Genomic DNA, 19,070 nt, shown 5'->3' with positions numbered 1-19,070 from the left:
ATTTTAATTTTTATTGATCATAATAAAGGTTCTACACTTATAAAATACACTTTATCATATTTTTCTTAATTTGTGTTAAAACTTGAAATGATCAACTATTTGACATTTGTCATTTGTAAGTTATATTATAAACTTAAATCTTCTTTTTATTTTTATTAATTAACGATTATATAATTTTTATGAATCATTGAAAGTTTTTTTTAGTTTCAAGCTTAAACCACCCAAACCGTTTATGAGTGATTTGGTTCGATTTGACTTTTGTGAAAAATATCAAACCGCCTAAACCCCAAAACAAAAAATTATTTTTAGTTAGTTGATAGTTTCTAAAAAAAACGGTCCAAACCGACTGCAAGCACCCTAGCCAACAGAGATTGTAGACACCAGAGAGCACAAGAAGGAAGAAAGCGAGAGCAACTGAGCACAAAGAATGGAATTTTTCTCATCCTCAATATAAAACAAAATGAAGAACGGGGATAAATTCATCCACTCGTCCAGTCAATGCAAAACTGCATGCTACAAACCACAGCAGGCTTATTGTTAATGTTAATACAGAGTGCCCCACCTCGAAAAGTCAGACTCGCACTGCATTGCTCCTCAAGATTCTCAAAACTGAACTACAAATGTATGGATGTGTTACATCTACCAAGTAACAGCACGAGGAATAAACCAGCTGCAACTTGAAATAGCATCTAAGGTTTAATTAGCGTACTTTAATTTACCCCCAGCTTATCGCATAAAGATTGATATGCTGCACTGCAAAGCTTGAACTTCTCCTCCGCCACAACCTGTTTGAGTTTCTAATGTGAGTAACCATTATTTTACTCTTTCGATATCTCTGTGGATATACACACATACAAAAATGTATACACGTATTTGTCCAAATACAGCAGGAGACCCCAATTGATGATCTCAATTTTATGGTTTCCGAGATTGGTTTAGATGTTATTGGTTGTGCTCATCTAAAAAATTGTGTTGAGACTGTAAATGGTGATTTCTTTTCCTGGTTCGACATGTATGGGAAATGTTCTTGAGAAAACAACAAACACCGAAAGAGAGAACCAGGATGAAGGATTAGTAGCAAATGCCTTCATACCTTGGAAGAGCCTTGATGACGATCTGGATGCCAGTTTAGGGCACATGTTCGATATCTATAATTGCAAATTCATGAAAATTAGAAGGGGAGGAAGAAAAAGAAAATCAACAGACGCAAATGACAAAAGCAAGTAAAGGAATGACAGGAAGAATCTAGTAAAAGGACATACGCATTTTTTACATCTTCAAGTTTTAATGGACCATAAGCACTTAATCCAAGGGCCAGCCTATCTGAGGCCAGATCTGGCTGTGAACATTCACTCTCATATTCACACTCTTCTTCAAACCTATGTCTCCAATTCCAAGACCTCCCAGAGTACGTAGATGAGTTGCTCCATTGGGGATTCTCTCCATCAACAAACGACCAATAATAGAATCGGTTCCCACCAAATATGGATCTGAAAAAAGCCTCCGCACTAGTATCATTATCATCATCATCACAAAACCGGAAACCCCCTGACAAAACTTTAAAACCGTGAATATCAAATGGGACTTCAAATGAGGCTGGAATGGTTTGAGAAATTAGACCAATATGAATATCTAGCAATCCCATGCTAATATTTGGTAAAAGCTGAAGCAGCTGCCGATTATATAGCTCATGAGGTAAAACTTAAGAGACAGAGAAATTCTGCCAGAGTCATCTAACAAACTGCTCGACAAAGCTCAATTTTAGAGCTTCCATTCTCTGGAATATGGTTCGAGAAAAGTTTGTCCTCTAAATAGAAACCGATGTCCAGACAAACTTCATGATTATTTAAAATAGCAAGAGTACTAAAACTGCGTACTTACTTCTGCCCCAGCCCCGCGGTCCCCTATTGCAAGTCCTGGCCCTTCTAAAGTCATTGGTTGAGAAACGATTTCTAAACCATGAGGGGCCTCTACTTGAAGAAGGATCATCTTCGTCATCTTCATACTCCCTCCGTGGATTCTGTTGTAATAGAGTTATGATTAAAATCTATGCTAAAGTTTGAAAAACAAGCAATCTATGAAATGTGTTATCCTTGCAAAATCATTCATGGTGTAAATGTGAGTAGACAGAAATCTGAAAAACATTTCTTATCTTTACACATATAAAAAGACCTAACGCGTCCCCTCTTTAACAACCAACCCCCACTCGACACTCGCACGAAAGAAGACAACGAGCATAGCCTAACAACTATATAATGATAAAATTTATATCATCATAGAGGCAAACCTGGAAGACGAAATCTGCATAAGCACTGGCATTGCGCAGGAAGTCTTGTTTTGCGCGAAACCTTCGGTATCTTTTGGAATAATTGTGATTTCTCTGCAGACAATATTTGCTTTCACTGTTAGAAATAAATAGCATAATAGAAAATGTAAAATCATGCCGGACAATCGGCATAAATCTTCCACATTTCACGATACTCAATCACCACAAGAGCCCCAATTAGAATCACTTGTTTTCGCTCTATCCAAGGTCATGTATTCACCAGACATTAGAATTTCCAATTGTTTTCCCCTCAAGATCTCAACGAATCTTTGCTCTTGCCTTCTCCTAAACTAAATTCAAGCCTACAGCTAATGGAAATCGACCTCTCTTGCCAAAACATGAGCTGTATCTGTTCCAATACACATAATTATGTGTCTCCGTGCCTATAACTATCTCATTACCCTAAGCCTGAATCTAAATTAGCTCGTTCTCTGTGATGGATAAAAAAAAAAATTGCAAAAAAGCAACGAACTTTCAATCAAAATTCAAATCTTCATAACCTAGAACAGCAATTCAACAAGCTTTACCAAAGAAAAATCATTTTTATCGGAAAAATAGCAGAAATCATTCAAATTTAGAGAGAGAAAGAGATCAAAGACTAACGAATTCCCAATGATGGCGTCGTCGGCGTTCGAGGAAGGGAGTGGCATGAAAGAGGGAAGCCCTGGTGTAGATGCAATTGGGCTTGGAGCTCATGAGAGCCGTTTTCATGGCGGCGATATTCATTTTTAGTTTGTCTGATTGTTTGTTTTGCGAAATGCGAATTGGATTTTCCTCCGTCGGAGGAAAGACAAGTGGAAGGAGGGAAAAAGGAAAAGAGGCGACGAAGGGCGATACTAATAATAGATTTGGTGGGAACCGGAATCCGCTGCAGCCCCTGAAGCTACGCTTACGTTACGTTGCGCCGCCGATTATCTGGGCGATTTTCTGCCCACTGTAAGATTGAGCGAGTCGACTCAGACACGAATTTTTTTTTTAAATAATAATAATAATAATGCGCTCTCTTGAGTAGGCTAGCTTATGGTGATACCGGTTTTTATCCATTAAAATTAATTAAAATTCCATCATATTTAAATATATATATATATATCATCTAAACTAGCAAACTGACAAGAAAAATAATATTAGAAAATGAGACTATGGTCCTGTTTGTTTCCCTTCTCGTTTTCATTTTTTACGATTTTTGAGAATAAAAAATAAAAACGCGTAAAAAAAACGCGTTTGGCGTCAAATTTTTAAAAAATTAAAAACAAAAACGTTCTTGTTCTTATATAAAAATCTAAAAACGATTTATTTCCGTTTTCATTCTTCCGTTTTCGTTTTCTCTCTTCAGCAAATTCACTTTGCGACTGTGCGACTGCGCGCCCCCCGCTCCCGTCTCCGACTGCGCGCCCTCCCCCCAGCCTTCTACGACTACGCCCCGCCGTCTGCAACTCTGCCCCGCCGTCTGTGACTGCCCCCCCCGGGGTCTGCGCGGGCCGCCACCCCACCACTCTTCTTCGACTATCGTTAACATTTCTTCGACTAACATATATAGTGTTATATTAATATACTTATTTAATATATTTAATATTATTATTTATTTAATATATTATTATTTTAAATATTATTACATGTTTTCAGAAATTAAACCACCAAACACAATTTTAGTTTTTTTTTTTTAAACTGAAAACAATTTCAAAATAAAACTACTAAACGTATTTTCAGAAATGATTCCAAAATGAAAATAAAAACGTTTTCATTTTCATTTTCATACAGAAAACAAAATCATTTTGGAACCAATTCCAAACGTACCCACCGTTTTGTATATAAGAAGACGTTTGATTCATGAATTAGAATCATGCGATTACAACCATTTTCAATTTACGTGTATTTTTTGTAAGAGAAAACACTGTAGTGAACTATGAACCATGATTCAAATCATGATTTGAATCCTCCAACCAAACGTCCCCTAAATCTTACGGCTCAATCTTACAGGAAAACTCCTAAAACATAATTTTTTTTATTTGACAATTTTTCTGATAGGGCTCAAGAAGGTAGCATTTGACGGTTAAATTTTAAATTTGATCAAAATCTCGTTAGATTAAAAAAAATATGTAAAATCAACAATTTATGATGCAGATAGGGGTGTAAGTAGGCTGGGTAGGCTCGGGTTGAGCCTGAAATTTGGGCCGAGCTGCCACATTTGGGGCGAGTGGAATTTGGGCCGCAACATTCTCTATGAGACACAAACCCGTAACCCTTTGGGTTACCTCAGGTAGGCTCATTTTTGCAGGTTGTGTGGGTTGGGCTTGTGTCCCCTGCGGGAAAACTTAGCTATTTTGAGTTATTTGTCGTTTTAAACTAGCTGTGACGAAAAAAATGTTCCCAGATTTACAGAGCATTGGCTAATGGTTTCAGTGTGCGCTGGATCACTTTGTAGGCCATCAATTAACTCAATTTTTCTACTCTTATTAAAACCATAAAACCAACCTCACACTCTCATAGTACCTTGGTGTGATGGCAGACAACCTTAGCGGAATCGGGGACGAGGCTGACGGCACGTGATTATTCAAAATGGCGAGAGAGAGTCGGAGAAGAAGAAGAGGAACGATGGAGACTTGGGGAGGAATTGAGAAGAAGAAGTGAGAAATTTATGAGAACGAATCAGTCTCAGACATAGAGACTTGGAGTGAGCGACGGCAAATGATTGAAAGAAAAAAGGAAGAAGTCCTGAGCTATAGGGTTTTGTACATAAGAGGCAAAAATTCATGCGGCTGGGTCAGGGGTAAACGAATTAAATCCGCAACCCTACCCGCACGTTGTGGGTTGAGAAAATTGGAAACCAAAAAACAAAAAAAGAAAACAAAACTTGATAATTTTGGGAAGTGTAGGGTTGGATAGGCGGGGTTCTTCGAGTTTAGAGTAATTTCTTACAACCTTAGATGTAGATATAATGATCGAAAACTGACAATTTTCATAAATTTATTATTTCGGAACCTATCAAGAGAAACTCCTTATTTACTTTTATTAATTAAGAAATCTTTTTAAGGTGGTTTCATTTCTATCCTTCACTCCGAGTATGAGTGATAATTTGAGTTATGACATGACAACGTGATTTAGAACCTATAAGAGTTAAAAAACGAGTTCTATAGTGGTTAATTTAAGAACTTTGATCGAGTTATAGAGAAATTAAATTTTGTTAACCATGCATTAGATATGTCGTGTTTAGATTAATCTTGTTAAATTTGACGCATTCGATTGATGCTTTCTTTACAAGATTCATAAACGAAGAAACATAAAGGCCTCGTTTGTTTCGCTGACTCGAGTTTAGAATTCGAGTTTAGATGTGGTTTTATGTGAGAGCTTTTTACTGTAGCAAAAAAGTTAGATGTGACTGTTTATGAGAGCTTTTAACTGTAGCAAAACTCGAATCAGCGAAACGAACGAGGCTAAAGACTACCTGTTAACACAAATTGAGATGGTTAACTCCGCACAAAGTCATGTAAGTTTAACGCGATTAATAGAAGAATTACATAAATACTATTCGTTAATGTTTAAAGTCTGCAGACATGTCTTACCTTGTATTTCCTGGTGCATTTTATTACATTTATCCAAAAATTGACAACAACAACAAAAATTCAAAAGTGACTTAATACATTAATTGAAGTTTGAAAAGCAATTTAAAATTAAGTTTTTTTTTTAAATGCAAAAACTCTCAACCTAAATATATAAAATTACAAATTACGTAAATATTCAGAACTACATTATTTCTGTTATTATAAAAGAATAGGTTGTTTTCAGAAACAAAATCTTAAAATTGATCATCCGTATGGATGATTCTTTTTTAAATTTACACTTTTTTAAAGAACAACCCTGATAATGATCAACCTCTTTTATTTTGTTTTTACTTTTTATTTTTATTAGTAAAATCTTCATTTGCTTTGACAATACATTAGAATCTTTCGTTTCACACATTTCACTTCCTTAACACACAAATAGAAACTTTTTTTAAGTTTTTCTTGACCGGATATTTTTTTACCACAATATGGGATAACACACTACTGTTATTATTTTTTCAATTAAAAAAAATGTTGCATATGTCGATTTATTCTCTCAAAGCAAAATACAAGTAAAATAAATTTAAAAAAAAAGAAAAATCCTTTGAAGTTTGAAAGTAAATTTCATATGGGAAATTTTATTGACACTCCAAGATTTTATTAAGGCACCCCAATAAATTTAAAAATTAAAAATATTCTCTTTTTAAAATTAAAATCCCTAAAAATTTCATAAGTACCCTTATGTACACTCCATAATTTTTCACTCTTAGAAAACGGCTTATTAAAAGGATTTACTTTCCCTTTTTTTTTTTTGTAAATTTTTTCCTGTGAACGTAAACAAAAATTTCCATTTGAATTCAACTATCCTCCACGTAAATGAATCTTCTCCTCCACGATTTTTTTTCTTTTATTTCCATTTTGCTGTTACTTTTTGAACTTGAACAACTTTAAAATTAAATTTTTTTCAAATTCCTTGATTACGTTTACACGACTTAGCTCTTCTATTACCATCATCATGAGAAGAATTTGCACAGAGTTTTTTCATTTTTTTAAATTAAAATAATCATAAGAAAAGTCCTGTACAATACTTTTTGAACAAATGGAGGATAGTTGAATTCAAATGGATTTTTTGTTTTTGTTTTTTTGAACAATACGTGGAGGATAGTTGAATTCAAATGGAAATTTTTGTTTAATACGTCAAAAGAAAAGATTTCCCAAAAAAAACGGGAAAGTAAATCTATTTAATAAACATTTTTTTAAAAGTAGAAAAATATGGGGTGTACATAAGGCTATTTATGGAAACTACGAAGGATTTTAATTTTAAAAAGAGAATATTTTAAATTTTTAAAACTAATGGGATCATTGGGATGTATTGATAAAATCTTGGGGTGTTTCCCATTTCATATGGGCTTACGACCCACAAGAGAATAGGCGGCCCGACCCATATTTCTCCTTCCGCTCAGCTCATAAGCCTTGGACCTTGGTCCTGATCTTCAGTTGGACTTCTTCTGAAATTTGGGTCGGGAAAGGCTATTAGCAGTCATCAGATTGGATTTTTTTTTATTTTTGTTTTTAAAGAAAGTATATGGCTTGTCATGATTTTATGCATACTTATTATTCATATCATAAAAAAAAGACAAATATCTTTTAAAATGCATAGATCTTGGATTCTTACTCCTTATACTTGATTAATACTCTTTAGTCAAAAGACTATATTAGTCAAAAGGGTATCAATCAAGAATAAATGGTAAAAATCTTAGAACAATCCATTCAACGGGTGACTTCACCAATTTTTCTTATATCATTCTAAATAATTAAGTGTCATCATGGTCTTTAGTTTGCACTTATTGATTGAATGATAATTGTTTATTTTTTTAATGGAGTGACATAAATAATATATTTTACCATCTTGAACGATATTTTTGGTTTTTACCATTTTTTAGTGAGTTAACAACCGTTTTTTTTTTTCTTTACATATTTGCTGATAAATATCTATTTATTAGGTTTGAATACATTTTTTCTTTTACCAATAAATATGCTATTTACCTTGATCTTTTAAAAAATATGCTATTTATTTCAATTGTTTTAAAAATATACTATTTACTTCAAACACGTTTAAAAAAATGTCATTCACCTCTTTTTCCCTTTTTTAAGTTAACTAAAAAAAAGAAAAAAGAAATGAAACCTGTAACTCTAACTCACCTATTTAGTTTTGTGCCATCCTTTTAAAGTTTTGTTCTTCTTCATATAGTAAAAGAAGTTGAAAGTGTAAATCTTATAGTGCTTAAAAAGAAATAAAATGAAACCTTTATGTCCTTACAAAGGCACATTTCTCTATATTTTACAGATTATAATATCTAACATAGCCCAATGCCCCAAAAAGATTTCAAAATCTATATCTATATCTATTATAAGATATATAAGAAGGGAGAATAGGTTGAGTTGAGTTTTGTAATTCAACCTTTCATCTAATGGTTCACATTAATCAATCCTTATTTTACTTTAAGTGCAATGGTCACGATTTCTCCATATGGCTTAAGTGTTATCTCACACCTCATGCTTAAACTTTGTTTGTTTATTTTATTTTCAGTTTTTTGAATTGTATTACTACTATTTGACTTGTTGTATTAATATCATGAATACATTAGTAATATATTACGCTAACAAATTTTATCTTTTATATCACTATTAATTTTTATATATTAATATAGTAACATATTAAGTAGAGTTTATTGAAAATGCACAACATAATTTTATCTTATACTATTGAGTAGAATGTATTACATATTAGTATATTACTATTAGTATTTATATTGTCAAATATGGTTCTAATAATTTTTTTTTTTTGACAAATTCCCCCACTAATTTTTTTTTGGGTCAAATTTGTCCATTTTTCGTGTTTTGATATTTGTTACTTCAACTTCTCATTCGCTTCCTTCTTTTTCTTTAAGAAATAACTGTAATTTCTTAATTTTCCTCATTAATATATTCTTTTCTCTAATTTTCTCTTCATTAAAATTCTTAATAGAAAACATTCTTTTGCATTCTTTTTCAAAAAAATAAAAAATAAAAAAAATAAAAAAATAAAAAAAATAAAGTATAAGGTGCCGTAGGCACAATACCATACTAGTTATTATAAAAGAAATTTAGGGAACGTACTTCTCTCAACTCACATCTAGATAGAGTTTTTAGCTCAACACTCACTTCCAGAGTTTATACACTATTCTTAGATTTATGCTCCCCTTACGTTAATATAAAAGAAGAAAGTAAAGTATGAATCTTACAATATTATACTTTTAAAAAACAAACTTTAGGAATGAACATTGTTCTAGATTTCCCATTGTATAGTTGTGCTAATTATTTTTTAAAACTTGAATTTTCATATCACTTTTAACATAGTGATTGGTATCAAAGTATTATAAGTATTGTATTCCATATGATATCATCTCCGTTTGTGTGGTAGTACTATGAACATCATTTTGAGCAATTATATAAGCAAGCAATCAAGGAGAAAAAGGCCTTTTACGTTGTAAGTTAAATTAAGTGATTACAGAAGTGCAGATAACCAATTAACTGTGGAATGTGGATTGAATTGGCATTTTGTAAAACCCGGTGAATTGCAAATCAATTGCGGATTGTTTTAAAAAAGTAATATATCCAAACCAACCCGCACTTACACACGTATATTATATATAAATATATATATATATATGTATAAGTTATAATATGTTTTAAATATTTTAAACTTTTTAAGGTATGGGTATAAAGAGTTTTAATTTTAGAGACAATTTCATATTGGTACCATGTGTTTTAATATAATTATCTTTTAATATCATGTATTTTTTAGTAATTTTAAATTGGTACATTGACGTTTTAGAAAATTATTTTTTAGTATCTTGAGGTCATATTTTTTAAGACGTAAAATGTCAAATTTACCCTTCTTATTATTTTAACAAAAATTAATAAATTTATAAAAAAAATTCTAAAAGAGTTATTTTTAATTTAAAGCATTATTTTTTTTATTTTTATTTTTAAACTTTTTTAAAAAAATTAGAATTTTTCGGTTAATTATTAAGAAAGTAACTTTAACATTTTAAATTCTAAATAAATCGAATGGACACTCCTACCATTACTAAATTATAATAAGAGTAGCTTGTTGAGTATAAATAAAAGTTAATGAATTACATTTATTAAGCATGCTTTGGATATATAATCAATTAGTTTTGTTAATGCATTATGTCGTCATAGATACGTTGCTTTTCTTTTTCCTCTGATAAGTAGGGAGATAAGTTGTTATTCTTGAAGAACCATGTCTTTCATATAACACATTGCTATTGCTACAATGTCCATCCTTTAAGGCATTAACCATCCTAAATAAATAAAAGAAAAAGGTGGCCCTATCCTTTAGAAAAGGGCATTAAGAAAAGGAAAAGATCTCCTTTTGCCATACACGCGGGTCCAAACTTTACATGATAACCACATGACAAAAGTGAAAGGTCTTCACATGAATAATAAAGATGTGGTAATCAGATTCCATTTTGTGTTCCCTTAACTAAGCCAACTGATTGACTCCTCTGACTTTAGTCCAACTCATTGTAAAATCCCTACAATCATTCAACCTATCAAAGGAAATTTTTACGATGTCGAGTAGGATTCATGACAACGTGTCAGAAATACGGTAATTTCTACATTTTACGTTAGAATTTAAGATTTACAAACGTTATAATTGTATGAGTTATGATGGATATAAGTTGAACCTTTAAACATATAAAATTGTGAACTTGGGATATTGAATAGTTGATATTTCTCGTAGTAATAATTTAGATAAAGATTATCAAGTATAGTCTACAGATGCAAAAATAAGTCAACTATGTTTAGCATCAACACAAATTCCACCAAACGAACGGTCCAGATCGATTCACGGGTGAATTGTACATTTTATAAACGAAAATTATTTGAAAAAAAAGAAAAAATTGCATTACCACCACCCAATAATGGGTAGAGAATAGGTGACCACGTTGTATGGCTGCTAGTGAATATTTGGGTCGCACGTTGTAGTTCCCACACATTCCATAATCCATACATTCAGGAATTAAAGAAAGAATGTTCGACCAATTATAGAGGTCAACAATCATAGAGGTGGAGAACGAGAAAGAAGGAGGCGCGTACAAGTGTGAATGGACGTGACCGCACGTGAACAAAGACTGGCGACGTGATCTCTGGGCGGTTGAGGCTGCGTTGGCAAACATTCCCTTTTTCGATTTCTCACCCAGTTGTTATGATTATTACCACCACCACCCCTCCCCACTTGAAAGCAAGTGATTAAAGAAGGCATCACATTTAGGACCCAAAAGAATTTTACCCTTCTTAGTGGGGCCCTTTTTTCGTCTTTACCATTTTGTGTCCCTCGTGAATGCGGGGATTTTACTACTTTTGGGGATCAATTCTTGAAATGGCATTTTTGAAAATTTGAAATTATAATTTTCTTTTATTATGAGGCAAATTAATATACATAGAGAATCCTAGTTATATATTTACAAACATTTTTTTTTTTTTTTACTTGCATTAAGTCAAGAACTTGGAGATGTGCATAGTTTAAAACAATGCCAAGTAACATACAGCCAAAAAAAAAAAAAAGGAGAAAAGAAAAGAGAAAAAAAAGTAAACTTAACAAAAATCATAAAAGTGAAATCTTAAATATATGCATAAGAATTACTTTCATGAAGCCAAGTAAAAGTCTCTCATTTTCTGGGTAATGAAAGTTTACATGATTCACAATTTCTTTATTCCATCAACCGAAAAGTATCTTATCACATCACAAACATGTTTTTTTTTTTTTTTTTATGATGATTGTGTAAATTACGCATTCGATGATTTCTCAACTTCTAATTCCTTAAATCTAATAAAAAATTGAATAAATTTAATAGGGTACATTGTAACAATTAATATAAGTTTGAGATGTTAATTATTAACATTAAAAATTTAAAAGACAATTTGTTAAACTGCGATAAGTTTGAGGGACATTTGTGCTAACCCAATATTTTATGTATAAGATTAAATCATAATTAAATTGTTATAATAAAAGGTCTATATATATCTCATTATCAAAATGAGCTTCAATAAATGGCATAATAAAACTATAATCCACACATAACTCCACCGTCACAAAATTTAGAGTAAAAAGAAAAAAACTTTATCCAAGGGTTAGGAAATTTCTTTGTTAAAATTTTCTTTAAATATACGCGTGTAAGCTGCAATACTATTAGCACTTAAAAAAAAAAAATCCTATTGATTCTCCAATATTAATTTTCTCTTCAGAAAAAGCAAAATGAAAATAAAAAAGGCATTTAAATCATAATTCACACAGACACAAATTTTGATTTTCCTAAGATGCCCTTGGTCCGAGACAGGCGGACTGGTGGGCCGTTCCCGCAAATTAGGAAGGGCATATTCGTCCACAAAAAAGCAGCGACCGAAAGCGAGCCAGCTGTTTCCACCATCAACGTGACGCGTCATGGGGTCCCTAAATCAGATATTCCAATCCGACGGCCAGGATTTCTCGAGAGCGAATTTGGGGTTCATTTAAGCTGAATTTCATTTGGGTCATCTTCGTTCTTTTAAACGAGGGCGGGCACCTCAGGCACAGAAATCTGTTTGTTGAGACAAAAGAAAAACGACACAAACAGAGAGAGAGAGAGGAGAGACAGAGAATTTCATTTCATTTCAATCCCTAAGGTACAAACTTTGCTTTATATTCTTGTATATTTATCTTTCTTTGTTGTGAAAGTTGTAATCTTTGTTGGGGTAATTTATCAGAGTGATTCCTTTTGTGCCTGCCATTTTCATGATTTTTCAACCCCATTTGGATTTATTTTAATGGGTTATGATTCTTTGGGGAAAAAATTGGTTTTGCTTTATCAGCTAGGAAATGTATGTAAAAATTAATGTTTTCATTATTTTTCCTTTGTTTGTTTGTTTGTTTGATTTTTTTTTTCTTCATAAGAAGCTGAATCAGTTTGCCTTTTTTATTTTTTAAAAAACAACTTTTGGATGTATGGTGGAATTTTGTGGCTGAAATTCAATAAGTCGTTGGATTATCGAGATTATTATTATTATTATTATTTTTGGAGATGATTTGCATAATTCCCAAGAAGAGCAATCTCTTTTTATTTGAAATGGATACACTTTTTATGATGCATGTTTCTGGATTGCATTTTTTAAGTGATCGAAATGAGAATCTTGTATTATAACACTTGAAATAAAATCCAATTTAATCATATTATTATGTCAGATGTATAAGTACATTTTGATTACTCGGATGGTCAACAAGTTTGGTTTATTTTCTGCAGAAATACAATAGAAAATGGCAGAAAGTGAGGACATTCAGCCCCTCGTCTGTGACAATGGAACTGGAATGGTCAAGGTAATGATCCAAAATCTATTCCTTTGTTTAAGGATTCAAATTTTTTGATTGCATTGATTAAGTTGTTTTCAACAACTAGATGCTGATCATTAATCGTTATGTTTGTTGGTGTGAAAATTTTAGGCTGGATTTGCCGGAGATGATGCTCCGAGGGCCGTGTTCCCCAGCATCGTCGGTCGCCCGCGCCACACCGGTGTGATGGTTGGTATGGGCCAAAAGGATGCCTATGTAGGGGATGAGGCTCAATCAAAGAGAGGTATTTTGACTCTCAAGTACCCAATTGAGCATGGTATTGTTAGCAATTGGGATGACATGGAGAAGATCTGGCATCACACCTTCTACAATGAGCTTCGTGTTGCCCCGGAGGAGCACCCGGTTCTCCTGACTGAGGCACCCCTCAACCCTAAGGCCAATCGCGAGAAAATGACTCAGATTATGTTTGAGACATTCAACACCCCGGCTATGTATGTCGCCATCCAGGCCGTCCTTTCCCTCTATGCCAGTGGACGTACGACTGGTACGCAATTCGATAGATTGGCCTTTGATTGCTTTGTTAGTATTCTTTATGAACATTTCGTAAAATGTTTGGTTATGTAGAGCCTTTCATTGAAGGTGATGAAAATTATAACTAACATTATTCATTGCCTATTTAGGTATCGTTCTTGACTCTGGAGATGGTGTGAGCCACACGGTTCCCATCTACGAAGGCTATGCCCTTCCACATGCCATCCTCCGTTTGGATCTTGCAGGGCGTGATCTCACGGACGCCCTGATGAAGATCTTGACGGAGCGTGGTTACTCTTTCACCACCACAGCCGAGCGGGAAATTGTGAGGGACATGAAGGAGAAGCTAGCCTACATCGCTCTTGACTATGAGCAGGAGCTGGAGACGGCAAAGACCAGCTCAGCTGTGGAGAAAAGCTATGAGCTACCTGATGGACAGGTGATCACCATCGGTGCTGAGAGATTCCGATGCCCTGAAGTCCTCTTCCAGCCATCGATGATCGGGATGGAAGCTGCTGGTATCCATGAGACCACATACAACTCCATCATGAAGTGTGATGTTGATATCAGGAAGGACCTCTATGGCAACATTGTCCTCAGTGGAGGATCCACCATGTTCCCGGGTATTGCTGATCGGATGAGCAAGGAGATCACAGCGTTGGCTCCGAGCAGCATGAAGATTAAAGTTGTTGCACCACCGGAAAGGAAGTACAGTGTCTGGATTGGAGGGTCCATTTTGGCATCCCTCAGTACCTTCCAACAGGTATATATGTTTCTTCTTGAACCCATAATTTGTTCGTGTACTTGAATTTTTTATACCATTACATTCTTTTGGTGGCTGATATTAATTGGTTGTACATAAGACTTATATATATGGCGCACTGTCACGCTAGAGAAATTTTCATTCAGCAAATTGCTGTACTTGAAATTACTATTGCATCCTTGTGATTTGTGATACTTGTATTTTTGGTTTCACATAATAGTTGTAGATAGCATAGCTTATACACATTCAATTCTATGAACATGACTGTAGCATACTAGAAACTCTAGAAAAGGTAAAATATGACATCTAAAATGAAACATCATAATTCTATAGGAAAACAGCTGAGATGATCTGATAATTTGTTCAGATGGTAGATCAAAGTTTTCTTTACTGAATCTTTCTGTTTCCTTTTCCCGCCGTAGATGTGGATTGCAAAGGCAGAATACGATGAATCTGGCCCGTCGATTGTTCACAGGAAATGCTTCTAATTATGTTGATCAGAAGAGGTGGGTAAGCAATCAAGAGAACTCACACTACACATTTTGTATTACAAAGAGGCTTCTAATTAAGTGGCTGCATAATTTCCTTTTTCCTATTTCCTTCCAATTTTTCATTCATGTTTATTTCTCTGTGTTCCTCTTTTTATTATGTTGGGAAATTGAGCATGGGGTTGAGCAAATTATGATTAAGATTAATTTTTTTTCAAACTACTTTGTAGAAAAAGTTGTGTATTGTTCACTCATTTGGTCTGGTTGAATTGGAAATTCTTTTTATTATATGATGTTTGATGTTAAATTATAATTAATAATTTTTCCCTTTAATTACTTCTTTGTAGAAACTTCTGTATGGTTACCGATTTGGTTTGGTTGAGCCCGAAATTCTTTTCTTGTTGTATATTCTTTCTTGATTTGTACGTATTTTACCATTATTTCTTCTATAATAATAATAATAATAATTATTATTATTAATATGATCTTAATTATTGCTCTGGACTGCAGTCTCCACGAATGGAAATACATTTTCTTTTCCAAACAATAAAAAAAAGACATTTATGTATTATGCAATTAAATACCGGGGCCTTTTAATATGTTGTTGGCAGTCATAATTGAAAGTAAGGTTGAACTTGGAGGACCCTTCAAAAAAAAAAAAAAAGAAAAAAAAAAAGAACTCGAAAAAAGCATGCCATTTCACCCATATTACAGAACACGAAGTTTATTGTAAAATGTGTATGTCATTGTGATTGTAACATTATTCTTTTATCCAAAAGCATCGAAAGAGATATAGGCACAACAGAAACCGATTCTTCAAATTCTGTGGATGTTTGGTACTTAGATTCGTTCTCTAATTTAAATTATGATTTGTGGTTCGTTACAGTATTTTTTTTTATAAAAAATACACGTAAATTAAAAATGATTCTAATCACATGGTTCTCGGAACCAAACATTATTCTTTTTCTTTTCTAACCTAACAAATTGCACATGGAATATTTCACTATTTAATTGGTCACAGAAAAGCAATGATGCCTAATCTGTCTCTCTCTCTCCCCTCAAATATATATATGTATATATATATATATATATTTTTTTTTTTTTGAAAGACCCTCAAATATTTTGATATAAGGAAATACATTAATGATAATAAATTAGATTGATACTTCCACATATTACGGATTACATGTTGGTTTCTAAACCGGATTTTTAAAAGAAATTATGGAGAAGCGTAGTATTAATCGAATCACATAAATTAAAAATTTAATGCGATCATTATTTCATGTTAATTTAACTACGGAGATATTAAAAAGAAGAATAATAATTTTACCGTCGTTCGATTATGACGTTAATCTTAAACTTCTCTAACACCATCTTGAGTTTCTCAACACATGAGATGAATATCACGTTTCTCAACACCGTCTAGGACGTTAATCTTTAAATTTCTAGAACACCACGGTTCTTTCTCAATGTATCTCCGGATTAACATGAACTCGAACGTGTGGGCGTTCTAATGAGTTTCTCAACACATGAGATAAATAAATAGGAATGCCACCTATAATTATCACTCACTTTTCTCAAAAATATATGATAGCACTTAAAAAATTTTCTTTGGTTTTACTTTTTATTCTCCCATTTCTTTCTTTTTCTTTTCTTTGGAAATCTCCCTTTTTGTTTCTCTGAGGAAAAACAAAACAAAAACTGTGTTCTTCTACAAGTAAGTGTACAGCTGCAAATTTATTCTTCTTTTCCTCATGCTGAGGAAACGTGACGTTTCCTCCCACTATCTTTTTTTTTTCTTTTTTAAATTTTGAGTGAGGAAACGTGCGCTTCTTAACTGCACGTTTCCTTTCTTATATATATAGGCAAAGTCTCTGGTCAGGCACTTGAAAAATGCCTGACCAGAACGGCACTTGTACATTTATGTTGAAGTGTGTATATTTATATGCGTTTCGTGTATATATTTATATGTAAAGATGTATATAAAAAATGGTAATGTATATTTTATAGTAATTAAGTGAATATATAGCATAAAAATATGTATATTGGCTGATTTATTGTATTTCATGTTAATGAATGTGAACGACAATGTATATTAATTATAGAAACATGTATTTTTGTAAGTAATTAAGTGAATATATAGCATAAAAATATGTATATTGACTGATTTGTTGTATTTCATGTTAATGAATGTGAACGACAATGTATATTAATTATAGAAACATGTATTTTTGTAAGCAATAAGTAAACACATACAGAAATAAGATGTATATTGACTGATTTGTTGTATTTCATGTTATTAAACGTTGTGTGGAAGTTTTTTTTTACGTAATGCTGTAGGAAACGGCAATATACATGTATTTCTTATTTAAATTAAGTGAACATATAACATATCAATATGTATATTGATTGAACTTGGTTTGGAAGTTATTTTTGCTTGAAAAAGTCTTTAGTCATTTGAAGATTGAATATTGTTGTCGTTCTAACAAGCTGTAATTTGCTGTATGAGACATGTGGATCCGATATAAATAAGTAAATAACTGACAGAGTAATGTGTACAATGACTTAGTCGTTGTTGTTCAATAAAGTTGTATTGTAGTTTGCTTGTACACCAAAAAAAACATGCTAATGTAACTGTAAAATATAAGCTGTGTTGTCCAATTTAAGTTCTTCACACTATGAACACCATTTATGGAAGAAAGTATGGTTGTTCCAACCACAACAGTTGTTGTTGGCATTAAGATAGTTCCACTAGCAAACAGTAAAAACTTCCTAATAAATATGTCATCAGGATGCTTATCATCTAACAAGTCATCCTCCAAATCAGACAACTGTAGGTGCCTCCTTCCATCCATTATTTCTTTCTTCCAATTATTCACTTCCTCATCCGTGCCTTGCTGCTCAAAGTCGTCCCCCCCATCAGACAACCCCATAACTTCACCAAACAACTCCGTTGTGAGGACAAACGTCTTCCCGCAAATAGTCAATGAGCAATCCTCCTCTTTAAAGTTGTCCACCATCCACATAATCAATTTGTGACATATGTGCACGCTAGCCATTTCCAACAACCCCCCAAACCCCATTCCTTTAACCAACGCCCTTCTACGCTCACTAAAATGAGCACACATCTTACCAAACCGCAGTGGGGAGCATCGTACATTTAATTTTTGGTTAGAAACCGAAGTGGACAAATGCTCTTTGTCCTCTTCTACATGATCCACACTCTGCCTTTTACGACCCCGTTTAGTCACCATAGCTTAATTTATGCTTCCCATGTCACAGGATGCATCTGTCCTCAACACATTTTTCCAAAAGATTAAAATTAAAAACCCACAAGAAACACCAAGATGACAATAGCAATAATCACACAATTTTATTCATACTACTTACACGATATATCGCATAGCACACTTTTAGTATAAAACTCTTTCAACTCGAATAAATTATACTAGCTTGTAGCATCCACAAACATCCACGCCTACATACTTATTCAGCAAAATCAAAAATAAATCCACTTGCATTTTCGGTTTTCACTTTTTTGTAAAATACTCTTTCAACTAAATCAACTAATACTAAATCAACTAATACTTTTTTGTAAACATCTTCGGTTTCATAGTTATTCAGAAAAATAATAAATGAATCCACTTGTACTGCATCTATATAAGTTTTCTACTATTGGGACGTTTCACTTTCCCAATAGGTTTTTTGTTTACCACATGTACAAACCCTATAACTACCAAATCGAAGCAACGAATCAAAATTAGCTTCAAATAACCACAAATTCGACCCACTCATAGTGTTTCTATCTTCCAAAACGTCCCCTCTATTTACAATTTTCTGCGTAACTTGATAATGGAGATAATTCGATTTTCCATTTTCCAGATAATTCGAGTCTACAATTTTCTGCAAAACGCCCCCTTTTAACCATTTTTTCCATTTTCCAGATAATTCGAGTCTACAATCGAGGTATAATTAAGTTCTTTTTTACAAATGCTGTACAATTTAAAATGTTTGGAAGATTACCTCG

At 33.0% G+C, this 19,070-nt stretch overlaps 2 protein-coding genes across 2 annotated transcripts; one reads left to right on the top strand and one right to left on the bottom strand.

Moving 5' to 3' along the window:
- Window positions 1-425: 425 nt before the first annotated feature.
- On the bottom strand, window positions 426-3,287 carry LOC21410620. The gene is made up of 6 exons (XM_024175441.1): window positions 2,930-3,287; window positions 2,288-2,380; window positions 1,882-2,020; window positions 1,263-1,548; window positions 1,094-1,148; window positions 426-785 (listed from the first exon to the last, which is right to left on the bottom strand). The coding sequence occupies exons 1-6, from the start codon at window positions 3,050-3,052 to the stop codon at window positions 711-713; spliced, it is 771 nt and encodes a 256-aa protein (XP_024031209.1). The 5' UTR covers window positions 3,053-3,287; the 3' UTR covers window positions 426-710.
- A 9,266-nt stretch (window positions 3,288-12,553) lies between these two features.
- LOC21410617 (actin) lies at window positions 12,554-15,376 on the top strand. Its single transcript, XM_010113057.2, has 5 exons — window positions 12,554-12,600; window positions 13,215-13,288; window positions 13,412-13,805; window positions 13,942-14,555; window positions 14,978-15,376. Exons 2-5 carry the CDS (start codon window positions 13,229-13,231, stop codon window positions 15,041-15,043), a joined length of 1,134 nt encoding a protein of 377 aa, XP_010111359.1. The 5' UTR covers window positions 12,554-12,600; window positions 13,215-13,228; the 3' UTR covers window positions 15,044-15,376.
- Window positions 15,377-19,070: the final 3,694 nt, after the last annotated feature.

The sequence above is a fragment of the Morus notabilis genome, unplaced genomic scaffold (assembly GCF_000414095.1).
Source record: "Morus notabilis unplaced genomic scaffold, ASM41409v2 Scaffold78, whole genome shotgun sequence".
Lineage (NCBI taxonomy): Eukaryota > Viridiplantae > Streptophyta > Magnoliopsida > Rosales > Moraceae > Morus > Morus notabilis.
Note: the sequence above shows the minus strand (reverse complement) of the source record. Positions and strands in the feature narration are given on the sequence as shown.

Excerpts from the sequence above, each read along its gene's own strand:
- LOC21410620 (XM_024175441.1), bottom strand. The coding sequence starts at position 3,052 with ATGAATATCGCCGCCATGAAAACGGCTCTCATGAGCTCCAAGCCCAAT. Across the intron at positions 2,381-2,929 it reads GACGCCATCATTGGGAATTC|AGAAATCACAATTATTCCAA; the intron begins GTTAGTCTTTGA and ends TATTGTCTGCAG. Across the intron at positions 1,549-1,881 it reads ACCGCGGGGCTGGGGCAGAA|GGGGTTTCCGGTTTTGTGAT; the intron begins GTAAGTACGCAG and ends AAGTTTTGTCAG.
- LOC21410617 (XM_010113057.2), top strand. The coding sequence starts at position 13,229 with ATGGCAGAAAGTGAGGACATTCAGCCCCTCGTCTGTGACAATGGAACT. Across the intron at positions 13,806-13,941 it reads TGCCAGTGGACGTACGACTG|GTATCGTTCTTGACTCTGGA; the intron begins GTACGCAATTCG and ends TTGCCTATTTAG. Across the intron at positions 14,556-14,977 it reads CCCTCAGTACCTTCCAACAG|ATGTGGATTGCAAAGGCAGA; the intron begins GTATATATGTTT and ends TTCCCGCCGTAG.